This window comes from Triticum urartu, chromosome 4A, assembly GCF_056163025.1.
Source record: "Triticum urartu cultivar PI428250 chromosome 4A, HENAU_Tu73, whole genome shotgun sequence".
Classification (NCBI taxonomy): domain Eukaryota; kingdom Viridiplantae; phylum Streptophyta; class Magnoliopsida; order Poales; family Poaceae; genus Triticum; species Triticum urartu.
Window position 1 is genome coordinate 14336510 of NC_141876.1, and position 23526 is coordinate 14360035.

Here is a 23526-nt window from a genome sequence, read left to right on the forward strand (position 1 = left end):
TGTCCGGAATGAACTGTTGCTAAAATGAGCATATCTAGACACGGAGGAAGTGGTATAACTATTTCTCCTTCTCTTTTAATAATGAAACGATGCATAAATCTTTTGCGTGTTTGCGAAAAAGAAAAGGTTTATATATATAAACCGAAATTGGTGTCCCATATGGTGCCCAAAACGAGAAGCCCAAAGCTTGGGCAGTGCCGCCGCTACTGTACTCCTACTTGTGTCTTCTCCCTCACCCCACCCCCCACCCCCACCCCCCTCTGACTCTGACACATCCCCCGAAGCAACAGCTCTCCGCGCGACTCCCCAAGCGAGATCGCTCCCCCCAGCAGCCAGCCGCCGGCAAGCGAGCCGCCCGCTCGCTCCCCCGCCCCGGAGGAGCTAGCGCCAGGGTTCCCGATCCCGCCGCCCGCGCGCGTCGGCGGAGCCCATGTCGGCCCCCCGGATCCGGGCGGCCTGAGCGCGCGGATCCGGCCGCCCGGCGGGGCGGGCATGGCGTCCTCGCCGGTCAAGTTCTTCTCGGTGTTCCTCGCCGTCTCCGTCATCGGCTGGGTCGTCTTCACGTAAGCCGCCCTCCTCCTCCCCGCACGCGCGCCGGAAACCGCCAGGAATGCCGGGGGCGGAGGGGATCCCGCGCGCGCCGAGCTTGGTTTTCGGGCTTCCCGCGGGGGGAATCCGGGCACTCGGCTCCGGGCGCCGCCTGCTGCTTAGCGCCGCTGCTTGTCGAGAGTCGGATTTTCAGTTCCGGGGTTGGTCGGTTAATTGATTGAGTGGTTGGTGGTTCCTGGCCGAGGACTGAAGTGGCTCACTTAGTGCCACTCCACTAGCAGCCGCAGCAGTGAACTGGAGCCTCGTGGGAGGGCTGCAACCTCCCGTCCGGGGAGCTCTCCGTGGTGTGGGTCTGGTTGGGGTTTTGCAGTGCCAAGTTTCAGGTCTTCAGTGTCTAAGGGTGTGTGTATACTAGCCATTTCATCTCATCGGGGGCAGCGTGTGCTGCTTTCCGAGCTACTGCTTGGTAGCAAGATCCAAGCGAGATCGGGGCTTTCGTCCATTCATTTCTCCGTCTGGATGGTCAATTGCAAACTTCTCCCCGTTTGCCCCCTAGTTGGTACCAATTGGCAGCAAAGTGGTGATATGGTCCGATAACTGAGAGCTCTTGCTTTTTGGTGGACGGTGTATCAGTAAAATTCGTCATTGTGCGTTTCGTGTCCATCTAGCAAAATTCATAGACTTGTATCATAGGACAATGTAGTAGCTTCCCTTTCTTGCCTTCCGCGTGCTTTATGGTTAATTATAGTGGCGTGTTCAAGATTTGTATGCTATTTGCGGATACTATATTAACCGCATCCCTAGTTTCTCAATGATGGATTCTAACCCAATCAGTTCACATTACTGTTCACATGATACTATATCATGTAAATAAACCTTGTTGAACATCTAACGGTAAATACCAGGCTTCCCATTCTGTTGTGGCTAATGAATTAAGCCTGTTTGTTGGAACATATATTTCTACTATGTCTTTGTTATGGAAGAAAAAAGTGACATGTCATGAAGAAGGGTTTGACTTATCTTGACTTTTTGATTGTCATTCTACTGTACTGATTTAACGCCAGTCGCACACAAAACATTTATTCAACGACATAATGGTATAGATATGCCACAAACAATTTATTGTTCTATCTCTTAAGATAATGTGATGCCGATAAAAGTTAAATGTTCTATCACTTGAATACTTCAACATTTTTTTTGTGACAAAGAAAATCTGTAGGGAAACGTCTATTCATTCTGTGTTTGGATTCGTTGCAGGTTTGCTGCAAGATTGTTAGCTTGGTTCTTGAGCCGTGTATTACGTGCTTCCGTTGTGTTTCGAGTTGCTGGCTTCAATTGCTTGCGTGATGTAACCATAAAGTTCAGCAAGGTTTGTCTTTCATCTCACACTTCTATGTTGCTTGAAGGTCATGACTGTCTATTTTAAGCCTTTTCAGTTTGTTTTTAATTTAGAACAACTTGGTTTGGTGTATTCAGTTCCTTTTTCTACACGCAATCTGGTGCTATTACTTTTGCTACTTTGTCAGGGCTTTGCTAATTGTCATGCTTTGTTGCACTTTCAAGCAGATCATTATCTAATGCTTTTCATGTTTGTGATATGAACAGTTAAAATTTATGCTTTCCCACAATGTAGCCGGGTTGCCTAAGATCACTTAACTTACGGATGTTGCATACCCTCTAAAATGAAATAAATTGTTAACCATTGTCAACGCATAAGGTATCAATACAATTATCCTGATGAACCCCACCCTAGTGGCTCCATGAATAAAATAGCGGGAAGGAGATAACAAACGTTATTACCTTGAAATTGCAGAATATTTATTTTTTATAACAAAAAGGTCTTGACTTATGCTAAAACTCTCATTTCATGCTGGTTTTTGTCTACTTGTAGTGGAGATGGCCATACCATCTTTCCTGTCATAATATACTTACATAGTTAATAGCTAAAAATCAAAATCATTTGATGTTTGTTGGTGAACATGCATTTGATTACTTGCTTGCTAATTCATTTGTGCCACCTTTTCTTCTTCACAGGGTCCTCTTAAATCAGTTTCAATTGGTGAAATAAAACTAAGTTTCCGCAAGTCGCTGGTCAAACTAAGTTTCGGTGTCCTTTCCAAGGACCCAAAGGTGCAACTGTTGATAAGTGATCTTGAAATTGTAACTAGATCATCTTCGCGAAGCAAAAAGACAAGCAAACCATCAAAGCCTCGCTCCACGGGAAAAGGGAAATGGTTGATAACATCAAGTATGGCTAGACTTTTATCTGTTTCTGTGGCAGATCTGATGATCAAGGTAACTTTCTTATCTTGCTATTGCCTTATATTTCAAAATTTGATGTGTGTATGCATTTTGCTTGTTTTTAACTTGTATGACAACAACATATCTAGTGTTTCGACATTCAATATTTTGTTCCCTCTGCAATCTGCATTCAAACAGTTCTACTGTTGAATTTAGTTCAGATTGGTAGCTTTACATGTATAATATAATACCTGTTATTCCTTATTTCCCACTAGTTCAAAGTGACAACTCTGTTACAAGGGAACTATAGAGAGAGTCCAGAAAGACTAGGAAAGAATATATTTTGATAGGAGTAAAAGGTTACCTAGTTAGACTATAATAACCATCATTGGCTTAATTTTCTGCATGTTACATGTGCCTTTATGGCCATGTACACAATCTAAAAGGTGGGACCAGTGTAAAGTTTTCACCAACCGGTATTGTCGTGTTTTTAGGAGCTTTAGGCAGCTAAACTAAGCATTCATGTGCATGGGTCACCAGTATAGCATGCAGCATAATAATTGTTTAATTGGCATAGTTTTTCTGGCGTTCTGTCTTCCATATTCAATTTTTTTCTCCTGAAATGCATCTCAGCAGAAGTCATCACCCAACCACTGAGATGTGCTGGATGCACCGTTTGCTGACTGAAACATACCTTTTGTGTTTGGCTGTTTGCTGTTCTGTGCTGTTATTTATAATTGTTATTTCCACAACAATGATGCAGGTACCAGATGGTGCTGTTGACATCAAAGAGCTAAAGGTGGATACATTTAAAATCGCCGGACCTAATCATATTCTTGGTGTCAAGTTGCACATATTACCTTTAAATGTACACCTTGGAGATTTTGGGCTGATTGCTGATCCGGTGGGCAGCGGTAATCAGCTTGATACTTTCCAGTCTGATCAAGCTTCTCTATCAAGTTCTGAGAAATTTCTGGCACCATTTGTTTGTGAAGATTTGTTGGTAATTTGTGAGTTTGGTCATGAAAAGTGAGTTATTTTGTTCTTGGTAACTGTTATATTGGGTGCACATTTTGTTAATTGATATTTTGGATTGTAAATGTGGATTAAAACACTCGGGTCTCTAATTGTTATGGAAGTCATATACAATTTCTGATAAGCTGTAGATTATTCTCAAATTAGTTTCTGTTGATTAATTATCAGTTGGTTCAAAGTAATGCGAAAACACTTTCATATATCTAGATAATATAGCCAGGATACGAAAATCGTGTTTTCAATTGGCCAAGCAATGCCTTGACACCTCGTATCTTTATCATATTTAGGTTTCAATAGCCTTTTACTTTTCTTGTGTGTATTCAGAAATTGATAGTTTTTTGACAGGGAAAGAGGTGTTAAAATTGTTAATCTCGAATTGAAATGTGGAGATGTTACTGCGAACATCGATGAACGACTCTTTTACAAGAAACATGCAAAGCCAGAGAATAATGGTGGCTCTGAGAATGCCGGAGATGCTATCGCTGGTACTTCTTCAACTAAACAGATCTCGAAAAGCAAATCTATTCTACCAGCATTAAAGAAGCAGATGCTTGCATTTCCAGATAAGGTTTGTTAGCACTAAAAGTTTCTAGTGTAGGGTAAACAACAATTATTCAGTTCATTTACTATAGCACACTAATGTTGTTTGTGCTTGCAACAACTGTGATTCTGTTCGATATCTTTTGTAAGCCCAGTTGCAGCCCCAGCTCACATTCATAATCTTGCTTTTCTCTTCTCCTGTGAGTGTCCTGCTTAGCTAGCATTTCAGTCTCTTGGAAACATAAATTCAGTCAAACCAGCACATAATATTGCAGCATGGACAATATTTTATCAGGAGGGAGGCTTTGCAAACATCAACACAACTCCTGCAGTATTAATTGTATACCTGATTTGAGTTTAACTGCACTGTAATGTGCATTTGATGCAAGTCACTTGATGTAGTTGTCCAGGCAGAGCTGCTTTGGGTATTTTGCTGTGCTACTTCTGAAAATGGCTGGAGGCCATTTTTGTTGTTGCATGATTAGTCTTCGGACTTGGAGACTTCCATTAGTGGTTGGTAACCATGTATTTTAATCCGCAACATAGATTGAGGTTGGTTTTGTCATGTTTCTCATTGCATGAGTAGGATGGGTGCACGGTTCCATAAGCTAAAAGCTTGCCTACTTTATAATGACCAGTGTTAGTAATATATCAATCGTGCATAGGCAGGGCCAAATCCTTTAACTTCTCACTTGTTAAATTAACTGCTTCGCCTGAGATAGAAGTCTTGTTATGCGTTTTTGATGATGTTTTGGAGTGCATGAGAAAACTAGATAGTAGGCCCTCAAGTTTGTACTCCCTCCATTCCAAATTACTCGTCGCAGAAATGGACGTATCTAGAACTAAAATACATCTAGATACATCCATACCTGCGACAAGTAATTCGGATCGGAGGGAGTAATTGTTAGCAAAATTTGTTGGCACGTGGCTTGTCGCGAGCTTAATCATGATTCTGTGGCATATGTTCACACGCGATACTAAAATTTACAATCCTTCTTTTGGCAGTCGAAAATCAATGAAGAACTGTAGTTTTTTACTCGCTTATGTTTCGGCTGTACCTGAAAAGTATTGCTAAATATTATATTTGTTCTTTGGAAGGTTAGCTTCAGTCTGCCGAAGCTTGATGTGAAGTTTACACACCTGGGGGAAGGGCTTAGTGTTGATAACAATGTTACGGGGATCAACTTTACTAGTACGAAATCCCTGCCACAGGACGATCTAGAGGAAGCTACACCGCACTTCGATGTTCAGATTGTTCTTAGTGAGATCCATGTACTTCTCTATTGCTTTATCCAAGACTCTCGTTATACTTTCAGTAGCTATTCATCAATCAGCACTATTAACTTTGTTGCCTTGCAGTTAGTTAGAGAAGGCTCAAGCTCTCTGTTGGAAGTTCTTAAAGTTGCTGTGGTAGCTTCTTTGGATATTCCGTTGGATGTAAGCATCTTTGTTCACTTTAGTTGATTGACTATTGCAACTGCCCTTTAGAGCTAAAAAGTATGACTTCCTTTCAGCCACTTCTTCCAATCAGAGCCGAAATCGATGCCAAGCTTGGTGGTACACAATGCAATCTTATGTTGAGCAGATTGATGCCATGGATGCGCCTTCATTCTTCGAGAACCAAAGGAATGAAGCTTTCAAAGGCAAACTCTCATCAAGAAATTTCTCAAACAAAGGAGATCAAGCCAATTATGTGGACTTGCACAGTTTCTGCCCCAGAAATGACTGTCATGCTTTACAGCCCTAGTGGGTTGGTATTGTATCATGTAAGTTCTCTCGAGATTCATTTAAGATAAGGTTTGTTCTGCGCAGCACTTGTTTTATGTAGATGGCTCTTATGGATTGTAAATACTAGTATTTCTTTTGTCGTGGCATCGATTATGGATTGTGTTCGTTGTGATCAATGGAACCGGGGGGCTTTTGGCCGCCCTGTTTGTCTAAATTTTTTATATTTTGGTGTTTGGTGTCAAGAGTTAATTGATTGGTGATGGTTTAATCTACTGGTTGGTGTGTGTAGATGCAGATGCCTAATTTATTCTAGATGTACTAGAGGTCTAGCACGGGAAAATAATGAATAAGTTGGTACTGCGGCTGTGCAGGCAAGTGTGAGTATTGTGGATGAACTCTCATTATGGGTCATGAACACATACTATCTAGATACTAGTTTCTTTTCTTATCCCTACTTTCCATGTCTTAATAGCACATAGTTCTTCTGCAGTATGGTGCAAGTCCTCTGAACTTGTGAAAGTATAGTTTTTTTGGTATCCTTTTTACAGTTAATAGCACTTGGTCGTTTGACAATAGGGTGCAAGTTTCTCTGAGCATGCCAAAGTAACTTTAGTAACCTTTTACAGCATTTCTTACAATTTGTATTAGTATAAGCATCATCTTCTTCCAGTTCATATGTTCCTTTCATTTTGCAGGCTTGTTGCCAGTCATCACATGTATTTGCAAATAACATTGCCAGCAAGGGGATTCAGATACACACTGAACTTGGTGAAATGCTGGTGCACATGGAAGATGGGTATAGGGAATTCTTGAAGGAAAACATATTTGGCGTTGATACTTGCTCAGGCTCCTTAATGCACATTGCTCGGGTGAGCCTTGATTGGGGGTACAGAGAAATTGAGGTCCAAGACATGGCTGAAACTAGTAGACTTGCACTTGTATTTTCCATTGATATCAGTGGCATAGGAGTAAAGTTTGGTTTCAAGCATTTGGAATCTCTTCTGCTCAATTTGATGTCCTTTAGGGATCTATTTAAGAACCTTTCATCCTCTCGTGAGAAGGATAAAGAAAAGGATTTGGAGGAGAGACGGAAAAAGAAAACAAAAGGCATTGAAATATTGAAATTAAGCCTACAAAAGTTCTCTATTACTTACAGTGGTGATATAAATATATTAAATATGCCAATTGCTGATCCAAAGCGCGTGAACTATGGCACTCAAGGTGGTCAAGTAATTGTTGACGTTTCTGCTGATGGCACACAACGTACGGCAAGTATAACTTCGGAACCACCAGGCATTGGCCGCAACTTGAGGTTCACTTCATCTTTAGTTATCTCTCATCTTGCTGTATGTGTAGACAAGGAGAAAAAGTCAACACAAGCAGAATTGGAACGGGTGAAAGCAATGTACGAGGAAGATCACAGCTCTGGTATCAAAGTTACCTTACTAGATATGCAGAATGCTAAAATTGTTCGCCGATCCGGTGGCCTTACAGATGTCGCTGTTTGTTCCCTCTTCAGTGCAACAGACATTAATATCAGATGGGAACCTGATGCTCATTTAGCACTCTTTGAGACCTTTATCCGCTTTAAGTGGTTCCTGCATCATAACAAGATTCAGAGTTCCGGGAAGCTGATGACTGGAACTGGCAGTATCAAGGAGAATGAGCATGTCAACATAGCTGCTGGTTCAGTGAAACCTCAGAAGTCTGACAAAAGAGGTTCAATTTTTGCCGTTGATGTGGAAGTGTTGAGAATATCTGCTGAGCTCGCAGATGGTGTCGAAGCAAACATGCATGTACAATCTATCTTCACCGAGAATGCCAAGATAGGTGTACTATCAGAGGGTCTTTCTGTCAGCCTTAATGGTGCCAGGGTTCTAAACAGCACACGAATACAGATCTCATGTATTCCTTTCAGTACTGCAAATTCGCTCAGTGCAAAGGTTGAACCATCACCCAAGAGAGATTGGGTCGTTCAAGGGCTAGATGTTCATATTTGCATGCCATTCAGGTTACCGTTGCGTGCCATAGAGGATGCCGTTGAAGATATGATTCGTGGCCTAAAGCTTGTTTCTGCTGCCAAAAGAAGTATATTGTTTCCTGATGGCAAAGAGAACTCGAAGAAGGTTAAGTCTGGAGCTTCCAGTTTTGGATCTGTAAAGTTTGTGTTGCGTAAACTCACGGCAGAAATAGAGGAGGAGCCCATACAAGGTTGGCTTGATGAACATTACTATTTGATGAGGAACAAAACCTGTGAATCAGGTGTTAGATTAAAATTTCTTGATGATGCTATATCAGGAAGTGTAGATTCTAACCACTGCAGCTCTGAGGGAAAATTTATGTATGATGGAATAGAGGTTGACGTGCATGACACCACAGCTCTTCAAAGGCTGCGGGAAGAAATCCATAAGAAAGCATTTCGATCGTATTATGTGGCTTGTCAAAAGAAGGTATTTGCAGAAGGGTCGGGGGCGTGTGCAGAAGGTTTTCAAGCTGGATTCAAGCCAAGTTCACGGAGAGCTTCACTTCTTTCACTTTCTGCTTCTGAACTTGATATTACTTTGACCAGAATAAATGGTGGAGCAACAGAGATGGTTGAATTTATAAAGGGAGTCGACCCTGTTTGTCAGGAGAAAGGCATACCATTCTCTCGACTATATGGGAGTGATATTGCTCTCCTTGCAGGGTCCTTGGTCATACAAGTGAGAGACTATACATCTCCTCTCTTTTCTGCAACCAGTGGGAAATGTCAAGGTCGTGTTGTGCTTGCCCAGCAGGTGAGGTCCATCAAATTCTTTGTTTGTATTGCTCATTCATGTTCCCAAGTTAATTTTATGCATGATTATAGCTTTGTTATAAGGCTGGAACTCATAGCACCCACCTTCTCCTTTTTGTGTTGAGAGTTTACTTCGATATATGTTAAAACATAGAGGTAATGAGCCGTTAATGATTTGTTACATGCTTAGATGGAAATTACGATACTTGGATCTGTTGTTTCTTTTCTGTTCCTATGCTATCTATTTTCAATCCCTTTAGTGTGCATGTTGACTTGGGGTTGGCTTCTGCATTGTGTTTTGACAGACCTGATTAAACTAGTTTGCACTAATAATTATATCAAACTTCATATTGTTTAGCATATTATCTTCAGCTAGTTTTTCATGGTAATGGATGACTCAAATTCCCCTATTTCACATGTAAGAGTTATATGACTGAGATATTCATTGAATTATTAAGGATTCCTTATAGGCTACTTATTAAAACATAAGGGTATGCTAATGTTTTTTCGAACATACTCAAAAATCGAGCTCACTCCTGAAAGCTTTAACTCTGCAAATACCTGCCAGATACGAGTTCTTGTAGGGACATTTAGATCTGGTTGTTACATATTTGGATGCAAGTCTTATTCAGAGTATTTTGTGTTTTTGTTTCCCATTGTATCTACTTGCAGGCAACATGTTTTCAACCCCAAATACACCAAGATGTATATATTGGCAGATGGCACAAAGTCAAAATGTTACGTTCTGCCAGTGGTACCACACCAGCAATTAAAATGTACTCCAATTTACCTGTTTATTTCCAGAGAGGAGAAATTTCTTTTGGTGTTGGCTACGAGCCATCTTTTGCTGATATAAGTTATGCATTTCAAGTAGCCCTAAAGAAAGTTAATCTTAGCTCCAGAGATAAAAGTTCTGGTGCAGCAAACCAACCACCTAAAAAGGAGCGCAGCTTGCCATGGTGGGATGACATCAGATACTACATCCATGGAAAGATAGTTTTGTATTTCAATGAGACAAAATGGAAGATCCTGGCAACAACTAATCCTTATGAGAAGGTAGACAGACTGCAAATTGTTTCTGAATACATGGAAATCCAGCAAACGGATGGGCATGTAGATGTCTCTGCAAAGGAATTCGGGATGTATATCAGTAGCTTAGAGAGTATGATGAAGAATTGCAGCTTAAAAGTGCCATCTGGCGTGCCCAGGCCTTTTATTTATGCTCCTTTGTTCTCTCTTAATGTGATTATCGACTGGCAGTGTGAATCTGGCAGCCCTTTGAATCATTATCTGCATGCACTCCCTATTGAGGGTGAGCCAAGGAAGAAGGTTTATGATCCATTTCGATCTACTTATCTCTCTCTTAGGTGGAACTTCTCCCTTAGACCTTTGCAGGTGCAGTCTGATAATGGCACATCATCTCCCTGCTATGCAAACAATTCAATGCGATGTGGGTCTGCCTTTGGTAGTTGCTCCAAAATAGCTGATGTTGATTTCCCTACAATGAACCTGGGTGCTCATGACCTTGCTTGGGTTTTCAAATGGTGGAGCTTAAACTACAGCCCCCCACACAAACTGCGTTCTTTCTCTAGATGGCCTCGATATAAAATTCCTCGAGCTGCTAGATCTGGTAACCTCTCAATGGATAAAGTTTTGGTTGAGTTCTTTTTCCGGGTTGATGCTACTCCCTGTTGCATAAGACATGCCACTTTAACTGAAGATGATCCTGCCAGTGGCTTGACCTTTAAAATGTCAAGTTTGAAGTATGAATTGTGTTACAGTCGAGGTAAACAGAAATACACATTTGATTGTAAGCGTGAACCTCTGGATCTAGTTTATCGCGGTCTTGATCTATACAGGCCAGAGGTTTATCTAGTGCGAGATGTTAACTTGTCCTCAGTTGAAAATGTGTCCAAATTAAAGACTACTACCCTGCCGTCACAGGGCAAAGATAAATGCACCATGGGCAGTTTTCAAGAAAAACATGAGGATGGTTTCCTCTTGTCCTCTGATTATTTCACAATAAGAAGACAAGCCCCAAAGGCAGATCCTGCAAGGCTTATGGAATGGCAGGACGCTGGTCGGAATCTTGAGATAACATATGTCAGATCTGAGTTTGAGAATGGCAGTGAAAGTGACCATAGTCTATCTGAGCATAGTGATGATGATGATGGTTTCAATGTGGTGTTGGCAGACAATTGTCAACGGGTGTTTGTGTACGGTCTTAGGCTTTTATGGACCATTGAGAATCGTGATGCAGTTTGGTCATGGGTTGGAGGAATTTCCAAAGCATTTGAACCTCCAAAACCCTCGCCTTCGCGGCAATATGCACAAAGAAAGATGATTGAGGAAAGGCAGAATGCAGATAGCTCTAGATTAGCTCAAGATGCTACCTCTTCTACCCATGTCGGTTCTCCTTCGGTGCAGCATGCTGAAGCTCTGGGCTCTACTTCTCCATTGCATAGTAAACCCAATCGCTCCTCTGATATAGCAGGTATGCTTACTTTTGCTAGATGTTTCATGTGGTACCAAAAGTTGCAGGCTTCATTTCTTTCACTAGTTCACTTGTGTCGGTTCAAAAGTACAAAACTATTGGAATTATTACCGATTACCGCTACCTTTTTGGTTAAATCCTCTTTTTGTCCATGCTGCAGTGAAGTATGGCATGTTTGATGATTTGGATAAAGGAGGGAATCTCCATTTTATGGTCAATGTTGTCAAGCCCCAGTTCAACCTACATTCTGAAGATGCCAATGTAAGTGATCTTGAAGTACTTATATTCTGTTCTTTAACTAATGATAACAAAATTAACACCGGCGGTCTGTTCAGGGTTCCAAAGTCATAGTGGCAACTAAACACGAGGTTGCGCTCGTTGCGAGTCTTAACTCAACACCTTCATATATGTTGGTAGTTTTTGGGTGTCACCAGTTTAGGTCAGTTTGGGGCCCCACGGCATGTTCTTTCATTTATAACCCACTTAAAGTAACACATTTTGCCTCAAAACAGCAATATGCCAATACATTATATATATATAGCAATGATACAAAACGTATACGGATGCATGAAGGGGATTACCATACATTGATGAAACTATATCCAATTGACAGTGTAATTTACTATACACTTCGATACCATCTGTTTTACCGACCCATTTTAGTAACACGAGACATTATGCATTCAAGAAAAACTAACAAATCATCTATATCCAACGTAGCATAGCAATTTGAATAAATATCACTTCTTACTCTGAACAACTGATATAACCTTGTAGATTTAGTTGAGTGCTGTGCGTTGCGATAGGTTTCAAATGAGGAGTTAAATGCTCTAGAATTATTGGAGGGGTATCCGACTGTATCGAAGAAGTGTAAATTTGTTTATTTATTTTAAACCCCATTTTCTCCAATATTTCCTAGTATCAGGGAATATCCAGTAATACAGTAATTTTGTGAAACTTCAGAACCACCTCGCCTGTCATGAACACTGTATCTCTTTGTGCCTTAGTCTTGTTTCTCTTGTGGGCTCTGGGCGTGTATGAATGTATAGTTGCTCTGTTTGGTAATTTTTATTTTCCTTTGGTGTGGTAGTGACGTGAAGGGGTCATGGAATTGGTGTTTATGTACCAGGCTCATGTAGATTATGATTTATTGCAATAATAGCTGTATGGCTTTTTTGGCAAGAAACTGAAGCTTGTGCTATATGTACCAGGGTAGATTTCTACTTGCTGCAGCTAGTGGACGTGTTATGGCACGTTCATTTCATTCAGTTGTTCATGTTGGGAAAGAGATGCTAGAGCAAGCGCTGGGGACAAGCAGTCTACACATTCCTGAACCACAACCTGAAATGACCTGGAAAAAAGCTGATCTCTCCGTGATTCTGAAAGATGTTCAGGCTCATGTTGCACCGACTGATGTGGACCCTGGTGCAGGCCTACAGTGGCTTCCTCGTATTCTCGGTAGTTCGGAGAAATTGAAGCGCACAGGGGCCTTGCTAGAGAGAGTATTTATGCCTTGCCAGATGTACTTCCGTTATACCCGTCACAAGGGTGGAACTGCAGACTTGAAGGTAAAGCTAAGAGTCTTAAGGATACAGGCCAATCCCAATGTCTGAGTTTGTACTGGGTCCAGTCTAGGAAAACTATATGCATGAAGTAATGTTCTTCTGATTATTGTATTTAATGATCCAGGTTAAGCCATTAAAGGAGTTACGTTTCAATTCTCCAAACATTACCGCAACAATGACTTCACGCCAGTTTCAAGTTATGTTGGATGTGCTTAGCAATCTCCTGTTTGCAAGGCTTCCCAAGTAAGATTCCTTCTAGGTTCATGGACCCTTTTCTTATGCTGAATTACTTATGTTTGTTGCTTTCAGTATGTGGTCATCGAGCTCGCCCTAAAGATTAATGAAGTTACTATACCACGGCATAATATTGTTTCGTAAAAGGCACATTTTTAACTAAATAAACACTGTCATTTTGTGGATAGAGGCCTCTTGCACCATGTGCCAAAATTTTAGTTGTTTTACACTTTGATCTACACACCATGTGAATGACACATGTTCGGTTGATATTTCAAAGAGGCAAGGAATCTTTTACCACTCTTCTTTGAATAAAGGTTTGTGCGTTTACATGTTTTTTTGGGTAATTTTCACTCGTAATTATCTAAAGCAGGACCTATTTAACGAGTTAGCAGTATCTCAAAATTCGTCCTCATTTCTCGTTAATCTTTCTGCCACAGGCCTAGGAAAAACAGTCTTCAGTATCCATCGGATGACGAAGATGTTGAAGAAGAGGCTGATGAGGTGGTCCCTGATGGAGTAGAAGAGGTGGAGCTTGCAAAAATTAATCTCGAACAGCGAGAAAGGGAGAGAAAGTTATTGCTTGATGATATAAGATCCTTAGCTGGAACTGGTGATAGTCATATCGACCATCTTTCTGCGGAAAAGGATAATTCGTTCTGGATGATTAACAGTGGGAAAGCATCACTGGTAATTTTTCAAAACTTTGTATGGCCTGTTCCAAATAAAAAATGTATTTTTTATGGTGCCTATATCATTATAATAACATCAAAGTACTTTTGTGTTTGGTAGCAAATCTACACATACTAGCCGAATTGCTGCATGTTTCTATGGTAGTAATAAATATCTAATCATGTGGCACATCAGTATACATATAAATTCATGGCCAGAAAAACTGACTTGTAGTGAAAAAACAAGTTAATTTTGATATGACATATTTTGCAAACATTAAGACAAGATGTTGAAAAGCATAAAGAGACCGCCTGAATAGTCAGGAAGTTGCATTCAGTGGAAGGGAGGAGGTGGATGGCATACGGACCATCCCCTGCTTTAATATTTATAGGGCTAAAGATAGCATGTACTCACTTTCTGTTATGTGTGTTGTTAGAGCCAAGTACATGTATCTGTTCCTCATACCACAAACATCTCAGACTGAAATACACTCTATTGATTCTGTTTGCTCTATATCAGCTTCAAACATAGGAGTCAAAACTTCCAGTTATCGGAGTGTAGTTTCTGTACAATGTTTGACTGATATTATACTGTAATCAGGTGGAAGGACTGAAGAGAGACCTTCTAAATCTCCAGAAATCTCGAAAATTTGCATCTTCTGCGTTAAGGAAAGCACTACAAAAAGCTGCCCAGTTACGCTTGATGGAAAAAGAAAAGAACAAAACCCCATCTTGTGCCATGCGAATCTCTATGAAAATCAGCAAAGTTGTATGGAGCATGCTTGCAGATGGGAATACTTTTGCCGAAGCTGAGATCAGTGATATGGTATGTGTTCAAACTTTTGTGGAACAGTTCTTTGTTTGTAGTTTCATTACTGTCTTTTGTATGTACCATGTGCCAACCCCAATGCATTAATTTACTGCAACTTTATTTTATTCTTTTGGCTATAAGCCTATAACTGATGTTTCACAATCTGAAGATTTTCTCAAACTACCTTTTCCCCTAGTGATTTGTAGTACTCCCTCCGTTCCGAATTACTTGTCGCAGGTATGGATGTATCTAGATGTATTTTAGTTCTAGATACATCCATTTCTGCGACGAGTAATTTGGAACGGAGGGAGTACTTTCCAATCGACTAACTATTCTGGTTGTTCAATCATTCATTTTTGAAATATTTGCAGGTATATGATTTTGATCGTGACTACAAAGACATTGGTGTTGCTCGGTTTACGACTAAGTATTTCGTTGTGAGGAATTGCATGGCCAGTGCCAAATGTGATACATTGTTGTCTGCATGGAATGCACCTCCAGAAAAGTAAGGGCCTAATTTTGGCTTTATCTCTAACATTGGTTATTCATCATATTATTAACGTATATATACCATGTTAAGCTAGTGTGAGTCTCACACTCAATTCACTTTTTAATGCTATGTCACATTAGTGGGCAGTCTGTTCTCAGTTACTTTATAATTCTTAAAACCTCCCAGTAGATCAACTGGGGTTTCAGCAAATGATGTTAACTGCATTCTATTGCAGAGGTGTCATGCTTCGTGTGGACGCGAAGCAAGGTGCTCCGAAGGATGGAAATTCCCCTCTTGAGCTCTTTCAGGTTAGTTTGCATGTGGACTAGTTATCTTATTTTGCACCGAGCTAAAATGAGCAATTACTGTGCTGAAGGTTCTAAAATCCAAGATGTAGCTTAATGGCACCATATCATAAGTCACATGGATAGCATAACAAAACAAATTTAGTTGATCTGTAGAGATGTCTAGAATCAGTTATTGAGCAGAAAAAGGAAATCCATGAAAGGGAAACCCGTTAGAATGACATGAAAAGCAAATACTATTGTCCAAATTGTCTATCTGAATTCAGTTTCTCCCCGTAGATACTTTGGAATTCTCTTCGCATTCGTCATCCACTACAATACTAGCTTTTTCTGTCCAGATCGTTTATGGTAGTTTATACATTCCTACTTTATGCATGTTTTCAGTGGTATTTATCTGCCTGTTTTGGCCATGCAACGAGTATTTAATTTTGTTCGAACTAAGCTGTCCATGTAAACATCCAATTACCTGTAACCATATGTATTGTTTTATACTTCTAATATTTTTACCTGCTTGTTTGCTTGACAAGATTCATGTAGTACTGGAGTGTTTTTACTCCATGCAGAACATATGTTGTTTTAAAACCTCTGCTGCCAGAACTTTCATACTTTTGTACCAATACACAGTACTTGAGATTGGCCACATAAAAATATGCTCCTTTAATACATTCTGTTTCCTATATTTCTGTTTTCCCCTGAAATACTTTTGGAAGATGTAAGATCGTGGTTGTGTAATTAGTGATGCATACATACCTTATAATGTGGAATCATGAGATCAAAGTGATGGAAAAAAAAGGATGGTGGTAGTAATATTTTTATCCGATTGCCGCATTGCTGTCATTACACATTTACAAGCTGCTCTAAGCATTTCATGACTAGACTCCACTGAAACATTTGGTGCACTGTATATATGATTTATACTGCTACTTCATTAGTTATGTTTCTGTATTCACGATCAAGCTTTGCAGGTGGAGATATACCCATTGAAAATATACCTCCCTGAAACAATGTATAGAATGATGTGGGATTATTTCTTTCCTGAGGAAGACGATTCTCAAAGACGTCAGGTAAGCCGTAAATCATGCTTCGTCACATCTCCCATGTTTAGGGCCTCTTTGATTCACAGGATTTTGGAAATGTAGGAATAGGAAAAGTATAGGATTGCAGTGGCATGTCAACTTGAATCCTATAGGATTAGCAAAGAGTGTTTGATGCCACATGAAAAACAAAGGAATTGTAAAAAGAGGTTGGAGTGGATGTTAGATTTCCTATGAAATATAGTGCAAAAGATTCCATAGGATAAATTCCTATGGGATCCAATCCTATGAATCAAAGGGCCGACATAGGAAAAATTCATAAGGATTTCAATCCTTCAAAAATCCTAAAGAATTCCTTTGAATCAAAGGAGCCCTTATTATTTCTACACCTTGTTTGCTTAGTTTTCTGTTGATATAATTTTCATTTCTGATATTTTGATTGGGTGTAAAAGGATATTTGGAGGGTCTCAACATCAACTGGATCTAGAAGAACTAGAAGAGTATCTTCTGGTGCTGATGCTGTTGCTTCTACCAGCTATTCTATCAGGGAGCATGAGCTTCCTGGGAGATCAGGTACTTCAGTAAACGTCTCAAGTTGGCAAGGTTCACATGGAGACAATCCGCAGGTGAGTCACATAAGAGCAACCTAGGATATTTCAATGACACTAATATGTAGAATTGGTCCAAGTTTGGTGCCTCTGAGTTATAGTGTCATTCTGGTCTAACCACTTGTACAGAGCTGGGCCCAACCAGCCTGATAGAGCTATGAAGCTCACTATAGTATTTAAGCACGCCTTCAATTAAAAAGAAGTGCTAAAGCTACTCGTGTCGTCTCCTGTCAGATGGAATTTTCTTCTATTATTGGTCTCTCTCACAGAATAGGTCAACTGCATGCAGGTATCCAAGTTGCAGAGTCTAAAGGCCAATATGGTATGCGGTTCACATCCGGAGTTGGGACGGACATCTTCATTTGGAAAGGCCTGGGAAGAAAGTGCAACAGAAAATGCCACAAATAATGATGTGGTATCACTATTGAATTCTTCGAACATTACTTCAAAAAGCGACGGCTATTCTATGGCAGAGAACACTGTTGCTGCTACTGAGATGTTCAGGAGTAAGACTAAAGATCCCAAATCGATCAAGTCTGGTCGTTTATCTCACGAGGAAAAGAAAACAGGAAAATCCAATGATGAGAAGCGGCCAAGAGCTCGGAAATTGATGGAATTTCATAATATCAAGATTAGCCAGGTTAATATATCTCTATATCATTGGATCTGGAGACATCTATATCTAATATTTCAGTCTAATGTAAGTGTAAAACTTGCTGACACTGTAGGTTGAACTTCTTGTTACTTACGAGGGATCGAGGCTTGCAATAAATGACCTAAGGCTGCTTATGGATACTTTCCACCGTGTAGAATTTACTGGTACATGGAGGAGATTGTTCTCAAGAGTAAAAAAGCATATCATTTGGGGTGTTTTAAAGTCAGTGACTGGGATGCAGGTATGATGACTATTCATTCCTTGTTATGGAAACGAACATAATCAGAGATGGCATGGCCTCTTTTTTGCTATTTGACCCCCCTTTGATGTGGCAAGTGTCCACAAGTTTTGGACAACCTTATACTGTACTCTTTATTACTTAGAAAATTACTGACTCTTTGGTCTTGAACAGGGAAAAAAGTTTAAGGCCCAGAACCAGAGGGAAACACTTGATGGTACTGTTCCAGAAAATGATCTTAATTTCAGCGACAGCGATGGCAGTCATCATGGAAAACCTGATCAGTTCCCAGTATCATGGTTGAAGAGGCCAGGTGACGGTGCAGGTGATGGGTTTGTCACATCGATTAGAGGGCTATTCAATTCACAGCGCCGCAGAGCAAAGGCATTTGTGGTGCGGGCAATGCGAGGCGATGGGGATAATGAATACCATGACGAGGGGAGTGAGAGTGATGGTGAGTATCCTTTTGCCAGACAGCTCACAATTACAAAAGCTAAGAAGCTCCTCCGAAGAAAGTTCCGCCCGAGAGGGCAAAAGATCATAGGTATCCCTTACACGCCGAAACTATGCACTGCGGATCGAAAGTGTTAGTGCCACTGCCGTGGAAAGTATCCTCGTCACATGTAGGACTGACATTTTTTTTGGTTTTGTTGTAGGACCAGCAATGCAAGATTCTCTCCCGTCTAGCCCGCGTGAAACAACACCGTACCAGAGCGATTCGTCAGAGTCGTCTTATGAGGACTTCCATGAGTAGCGAAGCAATGCAGGCAGGCCATAGTATCTATTCAACAGGCAGCACAATGACTTGCGGATTGTCGCGAACCCCTTCACCGGGTGAACACAAGAAGCAACTATTCCGCCGGCGATGTACAGTTCTACTTCTACCTGCTGTGAGGTGCATAGTCTTTGGGGTAGTTCTGGGAAAAAAACTCCCCCTTGTACATAGTAGGGTGGTGAAGACAGCGGAGGAAAATATGTATTGTTGTAGTCAGGTGTATCGGTAAAGAATTCCAGATGTAGCCGGCATTATATTTTGGCCTTGTAAGTTAAATAAGAGGCCTTCTCACAAATTCTGTAACAGTATCATGAGAACAAAAGTCCTTGTCTCATTGCTCATGCCATTTTCGCCGTTTTTGCTGTGGATGAAGGCATGAATTTTTGCTGTTGATCTTGTGTTGTAATAGTTACTGAAGAAACACCCTCGTAGTGTCATGTTAAGTCGTCTTTGGTTTACAGGAATTTGCTATAGTATATGATTCCTATAGAATTGAATCCTTGGTTAGGGTTGGTCCCTATCCTACATATTTCAAAGGAAAAAGAAAACATTGGCTCGCCCTAATGGAAAAGTTCCTAAGCTATGAATCCAATGACAAAGGTGACCTGTAAGAAATATAATAGAAAGATGGTAGATGGTCACTGGTGATGTCGAGTTCATTTTGAGCTACAAGTGTTAAAAGAGTGAGCATGTGGCCAATCCTAGAGGTGACCGATGTAGTTGAGGGCCCAATTCTACTTTCTTTTATGGAAGTTATTTTTTGAAAGTTAATGGAAATAGGTACAAGCAAAAAAATACTTAGTGGCTTGGTTTATATATAAAACAAAAACAAAAACACATAACCTACCTAACACACCTCCCTTCGAAAACGCCTCCAAGAAGGAAAACGATGCCCAAGTACACTATCATCGACCACCGTCTACCAGAAATCTTTTGCCCAACCAGCACATGACCACCCCACCGAACCTCAGGAAAAACCGGCCCTGCCAACAGCCACCGTTGTTGCTCCCACTTAGAGCGAACACGGTCCAGTAATGAGGGAAGTACTTTTTGGTAATGACTCCAAGGAGGGAGAAGACGCACAAGAGTGCTCTCATCACCGACAATGACTCCCATTAAATCCAAAGCTTTTGCCTAGAGCCTCATACCTCTGCACCTTTGCAACCTAGTGAGGGGGCCTAACTGCTACAAACCTACAAGATTGAGCCGCGACTCCGCGCATATTCATCAAGGGCAAACCACGCAATCATAGGAGAAGGACAACACAACCAAACTACACCATGGAGTAATTCTTGAACTAACACCGACACCACCCTCACGATCACGAGCTTTTGCCCGACGGAGGCACTGGTGATGTTGATGAGGAGGGAGTGTCCCGGGGGCTGGGGCCTTTTGTCGCGACTTAGAGATTAGTATGTAAACAAATATTCCGTCGATACAAACAACACATCAGTCGGACCTTTCATAACTCATTGTTCCTTTGGACACAACAAGTGCAAGCATAGCACATCCATCACTTATGGTTTGCATATGCATGGTAAATTCATTTAGCATTCTAATGCACCTTTCATACACAAAAGAAAAGTACACATGCAGAGGAAATAAAAATAGGATGGGAGCCGGTTGTTAAAATCGCCTTCTATAAGAATTCATATCCCTGAACAAAATTTATACAAGTCAAATAAAAATGCACCCTGAATATTATCCTCACAAGTCACAATTATTATTTTTCAGATAACTCTCCTATCCAACATGGTGTGTACGGAAAAGAATATCCGATCCAATGCGCGGGTAACTTGCCCAAGTATTGTAATTTAGAGCTACTAAAATCATAAGCAACTGCTGTGTCTCGTGACATCCACAAGAAGACAATCTCCTTATATGGATGAAATCCAAGGAAATAGACCTCTCTAAAATGCATGTGGTCACAATTAACCTTAAGATCTCGAGTCTCAAGGATAAAACCCTTGCTGTAGTCCCATTCAGCGCTATCTTCCATTAGTCCTTCCTTAACATCTTCATCAAGACAAATACCTCTCAGAAAGATCCAAGGTCTGAGGTTTTGATCCTTGTGCTTTTTTTTGTTGGGAAATCCATCCTTATACTCGACCAAAGAAATTTTTGCCATCACTGGCGCAAATTTGATATCATTCTTCAACTCCCACTCCATTCTACCACAAGATTCATCTAGAAACCAAACCTGAAACTGGTGCTGAACATTATGATAAATCAAAGCACAGTACACCCCCTTGTTTGATTTTCCAAGATAAAGATGTGTAGAACCATCCATTTTGCCGCCCGATGGCGATTTAATCACTTGATACGCACCATCCGATAAGGTTATGCTGCAAATTAAGTTGAGACGCCAATGGGTGAATATAAAATATTTGCATGTTGATAAGAACATGTATTAACACAACGAGTGTTTGAACTTGAATTATGTATTTTGGCTAGGTCAAACTTAAGCAAGTTTGATTTAGGACAAACCGGCAACAACTGCAATTATATATTTTTTGGAATGAAGGTATTACAATTTACTGTATTAAGCAATGAGTTTCATCAAACCCTAAATGAGTCCAAATCTACAATAAAGAAAAAAGAGAGGCCGCACCCAGTTAATTAAATTGAGAGAGGCCCCGGTGAGTAAATGCATATACATACCGCATGATGGAGTCATTTTCACAGTGCACATAAAGCGCTCCTTTCCAGTAGACGGTGTAACAGCGTTGGAACTCTGTATATTGCTGCATGTCGGCGATGGTGCCTGCAGCCTCTCCTCTGCGGAGGAACGACCTCTCCTCCCATCTCCATGTCCTTGAAGAGAAAACTCGTATCGCACATGACGAGGGCGGCCACTCCGATTCCTCCGTAAATATCGTCGCCGTGGGATCAAGATTGCAGGGGACGCTAGGAATCAGAAACACCTCATAGTCCGGGGACACGATGGGGTCAAAGGCAAGGCAGACGTCGTCGTAGAAGCCCTCCATCCCACTCTCGGTGCACCGCGGCGGGGGCGGAGGCAGGCGCACCCATTGCCGTGTGGCCGGGTTGAGCACCAGGTGGTCGTGGCCCGAGAACAGGAGAAGCCCGTTGCAGTGATTCCTAATGCGTAAATCATCCTCCTCCACGTAGTCAAGGTTTGCGTCGATTCTAGGGCTCGTCAGCGGGTTTGCGAAGAGCTTTGGGGGGTCCGCGCAGAGGACATCTATCTCCATGAAGAAGATCCCGTAGAGCGAGAGCGGGAGGAGGTCCGTCCGCAGCAGGCGGCGGCCGTCGATGACGTCGCGCCAGCCTTTGCAGACGCAGCGGGACGCGGCGAGGCTGCGTGGCTCGAGACGGCCGAGGACGCACGCGAGGATGTCGTCGGGCAGCAGCTGCGCGTGCGCCGCCACACCGGCCATGGATTGATCGGTGCGTATCAGCGTATGGCTCCTTGCTCGGAGAGGTTTAGTCTGGACGAGAAGTATGCAACAGATACAGATCGATATAGGGACAAGTGTTGCAAAAAGATATTTACTGTGCGGAGGAGAGGCGATGGGATTCCGTTCGGTTTTGTGATCGAGTCGTAGCAGCGTGCGGCACCAAGTAGAACAGCTTTCTTTTCTACCACTCTGACCCTGACTCCTTTGCATATCGGATTTTTCCCGACTTCTCAAAAAAGAAAAGAAAAAGAGAGCCGTATGCCGTGTATTACATCACTGAAAAAAATAGCGCGCTATAGCGCCGCTAATAGCACGCTATAGCATATAGAGAATTGTCTTGCTAAGTAAATCAATGTACAATGTCTTACTAATAGCACGTTATAGCACGCTAATAGCATATTTTCAGAGGCCATACTATTTTCTGTAGCGCGCTATTTTTTCATTGATATAGAGTGAGGGTTTCAGGAGTATATGACCAGTGGCCAGAGTGTCAGGCCCTAGTGCACCACTTCCCGGGCAGCAGCCACAAAGGGTTTCAAAGTAGAAGCGAAACGGAAGCTAGAGTTACTTAAAGTTCACACTAGCGGGAGAGAGGAATCAGAACAACTGAAGAACTACATAATCCTTTTGTTACTCATCGTGATCGCTCTTCTCTTGTATGTGATCATATCGTAGTTTAGATCGACGATGAAACCTGTGTATGTGACTATGTAGTTTTATTCGAGACTTGTAATAACTTATTTGATGATGATGAGACTATATATGTTGTATCACTATGCCAATGATGATCCGGCATTGTTGTCTCATATAGTTTCAATATTGATACGCCTATGTCTTGCTGGGAGGTTTGGTATCGATGAGATGTATGAGATAATAGATGCAGATCGATGGATCAGATATTAATGTAGATGAGAAGAGATGGGATTCTGTTCCGTTATGAGATCGATCGAGTCGAGCATAATATTACGTAATTCGCTAACAAACAGGTTCTCTCTTGTCTAAAGGCGAACAAGTTAAATCCTTGCCGGAACAGAACACCTACCAACCAACCATGTCTATCTTCTTTCACAGCGTCCCTCAAATGCTCCTCTCACCCTAACAATCAATCAAAGCACACATGGCTGAATCCTTTGTCCTCAATACCGGCGCAACGATCCCAGCGGATAAATTACGCCACTGCCAAGGTCGGTCTTCTCCGCATTGCTCTAATCCTGTCTTAATGCTATGAATGGATTGAAAGTTTTTCCCGCAAAAAAAAAATCTCCTAAGTGAAAACACTATGTTGCCTCTTGTCTTCGGTTCTTGGTTTTTTTGGCCGCCCCTAATGGTTGCAGATTTATCCTATCAAATACCAC

General features: G+C 41.4%; 2 protein-coding genes across 4 annotated transcripts; one reads left to right on the forward strand and one right to left on the reverse strand.

Moving 5' to 3' along the window:
* Positions 1 to 240: 240 nt before the first annotated feature.
* On the forward strand, positions 241 to 19095 carry SAB (HYPERSENSITIVE TO PI STARVATION 4). Of its 3 annotated transcripts, none has more exons than XM_048713226.2 (23): positions 241 to 563; positions 1807 to 1918; positions 2584 to 2844; positions 3554 to 3819; positions 4171 to 4393; positions 5464 to 5637; positions 5725 to 5802; positions 5880 to 6131; positions 6789 to 8870; positions 9542 to 11363; positions 11524 to 11624; positions 12575 to 12931; positions 13053 to 13171; positions 13603 to 13852; positions 14435 to 14659; positions 15016 to 15149; positions 15370 to 15442; positions 16405 to 16503; positions 16926 to 17099; positions 17371 to 17721; positions 17810 to 17977; positions 18149 to 18428; positions 18631 to 19095. In XM_048713226.2, exons 1-23 carry the CDS (start codon positions 493 to 495, stop codon positions 18726 to 18728), a joined length of 7770 nt encoding a protein of 2589 aa, XP_048569183.1. In that variant the 5' UTR covers positions 241 to 492; the 3' UTR covers positions 18729 to 19095. The 3 variants fall into 3 exon arrangements, with proteins under 3 accessions (XP_048569183.1, XP_048569182.1, XP_087373616.1); XM_048713225.1 differs by having other exon boundaries at positions 242 to 563; positions 18149 to 18518; XM_087517490.1 differs by lacking the exons at positions 241 to 563; positions 1807 to 1918; positions 2584 to 2844; positions 3554 to 3819; positions 4171 to 4393 and adding an exon at positions 4479 to 4878 and having other exon boundaries at positions 18149 to 18518.
* Positions 19096 to 20428: 1333 nt separating this feature from the next.
* LOC147974445 (uncharacterized) lies at positions 20429 to 22186 on the reverse strand. The gene is made up of 2 exons (XM_087517491.1): positions 21411 to 22186; positions 20429 to 21094 (listed from the first exon to the last, which is right to left on the reverse strand). Exons 1-2 carry the CDS (start codon positions 22148 to 22150, stop codon positions 20473 to 20475), a joined length of 1362 nt encoding a protein of 453 aa, XP_087373617.1. The 5' UTR covers positions 22151 to 22186; the 3' UTR covers positions 20429 to 20472.
* Positions 22187 to 23526: the final 1340 nt, after the last annotated feature.

What these genes read in the sequence shown, in the direction of transcription:
- SAB (XM_048713225.1), top strand. Translation starts at nt 493, where the DNA reads ATGGCGTCCTCGCCGGTCAAGTTCTTCTCGGTGTTCCTCGCCGTCTCC. An exon ending in TGGCAGATCTGATGATCAAG is followed by an intron (nt 2,845 to 3,553) that starts GTAACTTTCTTA and finishes ACAATGATGCAG; the next exon opens with GTACCAGATGGTGCTGTTGA. An exon ending in TGCTTGCATTTCCAGATAAG is followed by an intron (nt 4,394 to 5,463) that starts GTTTGTTAGCAC and finishes GTTCTTTGGAAG; the next exon opens with GTTAGCTTCAGTCTGCCGAA.
- LOC147974445 (XM_087517491.1), bottom strand. Translation starts at nt 22,150, where the DNA reads ATGGCCGGTGTGGCGGCGCACGCGCAGCTGCTGCCCGACGACATCCTC. An exon ending in GAAAATGACTCCATCATGCG is followed by an intron (nt 21,095 to 21,410) that starts GTATGTATATGC and finishes CTTAATTTGCAG; the next exon opens with CATAACCTTATCGGATGGTG.